This window comes from Bombina bombina, chromosome 2, assembly GCF_027579735.1.
Source record: "Bombina bombina isolate aBomBom1 chromosome 2, aBomBom1.pri, whole genome shotgun sequence".
Lineage (NCBI taxonomy): Eukaryota > Metazoa > Chordata > Amphibia > Anura > Bombinatoridae > Bombina > Bombina bombina.
In genome coordinates this window covers 1147704826-1147710825 of record NC_069500.1, presented here as the reverse complement: position 1 = coordinate 1147710825, position 6000 = coordinate 1147704826, and the positions used below count along the sequence as shown (strand labels likewise).

Sequence of the window (6000 nt, the reverse complement as noted above, 5' to 3'; positions counted from 1 at the left end):
AAGGAATAAAGGATTTGCTAAACTTTTTTAACTGCTGCTTCACTTTGGAATTATTTTTTTTGCATCTATAGTGGAATGTGGGGATTCCACTCCTTTATATACGAAGCTCACTACTTGCCTTTTATGGACTATTGCTCCTAACTTTCTACACTTCAAAGCTCTCTACGCAGTATGCACCCCCTATATCAGATTTGGGATTTCACATGCTGTTTATAGTATGCTGATACTGTGCTCCATATAAGGATTATTGGATCTGGCAGTTTATTTGTGTGTTCCCTTATTGAGGAGTTATACACACACTTACTGTTTTTCTGCCTGGCGTGATTGATACGCCCATCTGTAACATCCATCTGAATCGTCATCGAGGAAGGACCGTGGTCGCTCTAGGATTGGCTGATCCCTCGTCACGTGGTACGCCACAAACAGTCTGCATGAGGAAACGGATTACCGCCTCTGCAAGAACTCTGTTTCTGTGAGACAGAGGAAGAGGGACATCGGATATCAGCTTTCAGTGGATCCACACTAGACGACCGAAGTGGTGAGTGCATACCTGCTGAGCTTGAAGCAAATACGAGAACTGTTGCTTTTATGCTGTGCTAAGTGCTACACAGACTTTGTATTTACAAGTCAGAAGGATTATACGTTTTGTACTTTCTAAGCTTTAGCAAAGGCAACTTTGATCTGCAATAGAGCTACTTAGGACTTTACTGAGATAGTGCTTACAAGCTCTGGTCCTTATTAGTTAGATCCAGCAATGGTCATTATTACGTATTAAGTGTATTAACACCACTAAATTTCTTTTTCATTTTTTCTTCATAATCCCCATGTAGAAAAATAATTATATCCATATTCTTATCAGAAATAGGTCAAATATGTTCCTTGGCATGTGTAACCGTAATATTCCACCCATAAACTGCATGTAGAAAAATAATTATAATCATATTCCTATCAGAATAAGGTCAAATATGTGCCTTGGCATGTGTAACCGTAATATTCCACCCATAAACTGCATGTAGAAAAATAATTATAATCATATTCCTATCAGAATAAGGTCAAATATGTTCCTTGGCATGTGTAACCATGACATTGCATCCATAATCACCATATATAAAAAATATGTATAACCCTATTCTTATCATAAAAAGATAAAATATGTTACTTGGGATGTGTAACCATGATATTGCACCCATAATCCCCATTTATAACGATATTTAAACCAGGGGTCAAGTCGGACGGGAACACATGGGAACAGAGTTTCTGAGCTATTTTTGCAGGGGGACTGAGAACAGGAACACTTCAGTAAACACTGTTGCTGCTGGTGGGAGGAGCTGGATCACAGTCTGGTTAGAGGGATAGTGAGATCCTCTAGTAATGGGCAGTAACACTTCCTACAATACACTAAATGTAAGCCTATCAGCAGTCCCGCTGTGTGATCACCCTGCACTGTGTGGAACATATGGTGCTTACATTTCTGTGTGGCTTGCTCTGGGGTTATTTAGCTCCACTCAGCAGAAATAGGACTGTTGCACCTTAAGTAGGTGAGACTCTGTGACAGAGGAGGTGTCTCAGGCCCAAAGGCAACCATTCAACCCTTCATTGGTTTTAATTTGCTTTCATTAACCAAAGTGTATAGATTATCTCCATATAAATACAGTGTGTGTGTATATGTGTGTTTGTGTATGTATGCATAAAACAATATTGATTGTGTGTGTGGGGGTGGAAGTCTTAGTGAGTTCCCACACTTTTTTTGTAGGACTTGACCCATTTTCTTATCAGAAATACATCAAATATTTTCTTTGGCATGTGTTACCCATAATCCCCATATTTATAACATCTATTCCCAGGTTCCTATCAAAACAGGTAAAATGTGGTGCTTTGCACATACATTTACTATATTAACCCCTTAATGACAACTGACGTACCAGGTACGTCAAGCAAAAACTAACTGTTAATGAAATAGACGTACCTGGTACGTCAGTTGTCTTACAGAGTGCTGGAAGCGATCGCAATCGCTTCCAGCAGCTCTCAGGGTATTGCAGTGATGCCTCGATATGGAGGCATCCTGCAATACCTTTTAACAAGCCTCCGATGCAGAGAGAGCCACTCTGTGGCCCTCTCTGCACCGGTAACAATGGTGCTGTTTTCCGGGGTGAGTGTAGCAAGGAGGTGGCAGAGTGCGGGCGCGCGTGTGCACGGGGGCGCGCGCGCACGTGGGGGCGCGCGCATTAGCCACTGACACCAATGGAAAAAAATAAAAAGTTCTAAATAAAAAGTTAAAAACATTAAAAAAAAAAAAAATATATATATATATAAAAGGATCTGGGGGGGGGTTGGGGGTATTGAGGGGGGCTGCTACACTACAGAAAAGTTTGAAAATACTGTTTTTGGGGGCAAATTGGGTACTGGCAGACAGCTGCCAGAACCCAAGATGGCGGCAATTAAGTAGCAGGGAGGGTTATAGAGCTGTTTGGTGGGGGATCAGGGAGGTTGGGGGCTAAGGCAGGGCTCCATTACAGCTGAATACATTTTAAAAAAAAATTAAAAAAAACTCCTTTTATTTAGTACTGGCAGACTTTCTGCCAGTACTTAAGATGGCGGGGACAATTGTGGGGTGGGGGAGGGAAGAGAGCTGTTTGGGAGGGATCAGGGGGTGGGATGTGTCAGGTGGGAGGCTGATCTCTACACTAAAGCTAAAATTAACCCTGCCAGCGCCCTACAAGCTACCTAATTAACTCCTTCATTGCTGGGCATAATTCACGTGTTGTGCGCAGCAGCATTTAGCGGCCTTCTAATTAACAAAAAGCAACGCCAAAGCCATATATGTCTGCCATTTCTGAACAAAGGGGATCCCAGAGAAGCTTTTACAACCATTTGTGCCATAATTGCACAAACTGTTTGTAAATAATTTCAGTGAGAAACCTAAAATTGTGAAAAATTTAAAGGTTTTTTTTATTTGCTCGCATTTGGCGGTGAAATGGTGGCATGAAATATACCAAAATTGGCCTAGATCAATACTTGGGGTTGTCTACTACACTAAACTAAAGCTAAAATTAACCCTACAAGCTCCCTACATGCTCCCTAATTAACCCCTTCACTGCTGGGCATAATACACGTGTGGTGCGCAGTGGCATTTAGCGGCCTTCTAATTACCAAAAAGCAACCCCAAAGCCATATATGTCTGCTATTTCTGAACAAAGGGGATCCCAGAGAAGCATTTACAACCAGTTATGCTATAATTGCAGAAGCTGTTTGTAAATAATTTCAGTGGGAAACCTAAAGTTTGTGACAAAATGTGTGAAAAAGTGAACATTTTTTTTAATTTGATTCCATTTGGCGGTGAAATGGTGGCATGAAATATATCAAAATGGGCCTAGATCAATACTTTGGGATGTCTACTAAAAAAAAAATATATACATGTCAAGGGATATTTAGGGATTCCTGACAGATATTAGCGTTCCAACGTAACTAGCGCTCATTTTGAAAAAAAAGTGGTTTGGAAATAGCAAAGTGCTACTTGTACTTATTGCCCTATAACTTGCAAAAAAAGCAAAGAACATGTAAACATTGGGTATTTCTAAACTCAGGACAAAATTTAGAAACTATTTAGCATGGGTGTTTTTTGGTGGTTGTAGATGAGTAACAGATTTTGGGGGTCAAAGTTAGAAAAAGTGTGTTTTTTCCATTTTTTCCTCATATTTTATAATTTTTTTTTACAGTAAATTATAAGATATAATGAAAATAATGGTATATTTAGAAAGTCCATTTAATGGCAAGAAAAACGGTATATAATAAGTGTGGGTACAGTAAATGAGTAAGAGGAAAATTACAGCTGAACACAAACACCACAGAAATGTAAAAATAGCCATTGTCATTAAGGGTAAGAAAATTGAAAAATGTTCCGGTCATTAAGGGGTTAAACTCCTTTTTGCTATTTAGTATCAAACACTGCAGAAAAGAACATATTTTGAGTTACAACAGTCATTACCATGTATGTGTGTAAAAAGTCTGACACCTAGTGATAGTGTTTAGCATTGCAGCCAATCATTCCAATATTCTGTTTAGCATGTACCGTTTTATTTCTGTAGCTGTGTGCCTGGAGTTTTTAATTATTATTATTTATTTATAGAGGGACGGGAGATTGATTTGTTATCTGAGTTTATGTTGACTTTAAAGAAACACAAATGTGGGAATACGTGTTATGAAAATCCTAATTAGAGGCTAGTTTATAACAGACCCCCACAGATTTTAAATGTGTATTTTTTTCCTGCTCTGTATTCTGGCAACCTTTGTTGTTTGATTTTTACTAGAAACGTGTTATCTAGGATTTGCAGGTGAACAATGGATTGAGAAATCCCTAAAATAAGTGCAACTTGTGTCTTTTGTTATACAAAATTGTTGTATTTTATATGTGAGTGTGTATAAGTAATAACATAGCGATTTGAGTCTGTCACTCTCCCTGCTGCTTCCGTAACGCAATGTTACCATGTGATTATTGCAGTCACGTGATTGCTGTGATGTCAGAACGTCCTTTAGAGGGATAGGAACAAGCCTGTATCTTTCTCTAACAGAGGGAGGTGGAGGGAATTATGACTTCTTTAAGAAAACGCGCGCGAACCAGGGAGCCTGTCATGGCGGGAGGCGGGAAAAGGAAAAAGCGAGTCGATCAGCAGGTGAGGCAGTGGCGTGGGCCATTGGTGTTTTAATTGATATAGCTAGTGACTGGAAAATAGATGATTGACGTGATAACATCCGGGGTGTTGACCCTTCATTTTCTGGAATATAACAACATAATGGATGTTCGTATAGTAACAGAATTACACTGATGGAGGACTCGCCAGTACCTATATTTATGTTTGCATTTTCTTGGTCTTTTCTTTGAGAGGCTCTGTGTAGCAATGACAAACTGTCGCTCCAAGTCAGCTACGCGTAGGGTTTGGGAATACTTTTGTTTTCCCCCCTGCTACATAAATTGCAGTGTATGATGTTATGTAATGAGTGGTAAGACGTCTATTCTTTGTTTTGGTTTTCAGTGTCAAAAACAACTTTTAATGACACACATTGTAAGTTCTAAATCAAATGATAAAGGACATTTTTTTTAAATTATACTTCCGTGGCTAATAAAATATGTATTATTAAATCATCTTATTACATTTACTATGTCTGGGGGGTTTATGTTGAAATTGCTTTTTAATACATGCATTCTTTACATTAAATTTCCCACTTCATTAGAAATGTGTACAGGCTATTAATACACACTCTATAGGTAACAGGGCAAAGTAGCACCTTACAAAGCAATTTCTGGAACTACACGCAATCCTCTGTGACCAAATACTGTTTGTTACTAAGCGTGCCCCATGGTTTGGATAAGCCAGACACCAGTACTGCCTTACAAACTGTCAGATTTCTGGCCCTTGCTTTGCTGTGCCGTTACCGTATTCAAATCATGCATTAAAATTTTCTTAGCCAACAGCTGTGTGGGAAATCCTGCTTGGCGCCCTGTGGAGCCAGATTTCTTGCACACTATTTGCTAAGAGGTGAAAACGTCACCTCTTAGCAAAACAGGGTTCTGCTGTGGGCTGCCTGAGCAGCTCAGTGCGGCGAATGCTTGAAAGTTTAAACAAATAAAGGAGCTTTCTGCATGACGTATGTTATACTTGATGAATGAAAGTCCCCTTTATTGGTTCCAATGGTCAATCCTAGCATTTCACAAAGTGACTTTCACTTTAATTTTTTATTTTGTTTTTCTGCAGTGTAGGATTCCCCCCCCCCCCCTTACCCTCCAACATCCCTGATCCCTCCCAAACAGCACTCTAACCCTCCACTCTAACTATTGTCTGCCATCTTAGCAGTACCCAGTTTTTTTAAATATATTAATAAAATAATTCTGTAGTGTAGCGGCCCCTACCCACTCCAAATGACCATTTAGTAGGGCATCCCTCTCATAACATATTTTCTGTAGTGTAGCGTATCCCGCCCTTCTAAACCACCACCGGTCTGCAC

The 6000-nt window shown here is 39.6% G+C and overlaps 1 protein-coding gene across 1 annotated transcript in view; it reads left to right on the top strand.

Annotated features, from left to right (window-relative positions):
• Positions 1-4541: 4541 nt before the first annotated feature.
• The window catches only part of LOC128650123 (histone PARylation factor 1), a 124269-nt gene continuing 122810 nt past the window's right edge, over positions 4542-6000 (top strand). The window contains exon 1 of the mRNA XM_053703824.1: positions 4542-4670. Within this exon, the coding sequence (XP_053559799.1) occupies positions 4587-4670 (84 nt within the window). The 5' untranslated portion in view covers positions 4542-4586. The remainder of the gene's footprint in view (positions 4671-6000) is intronic.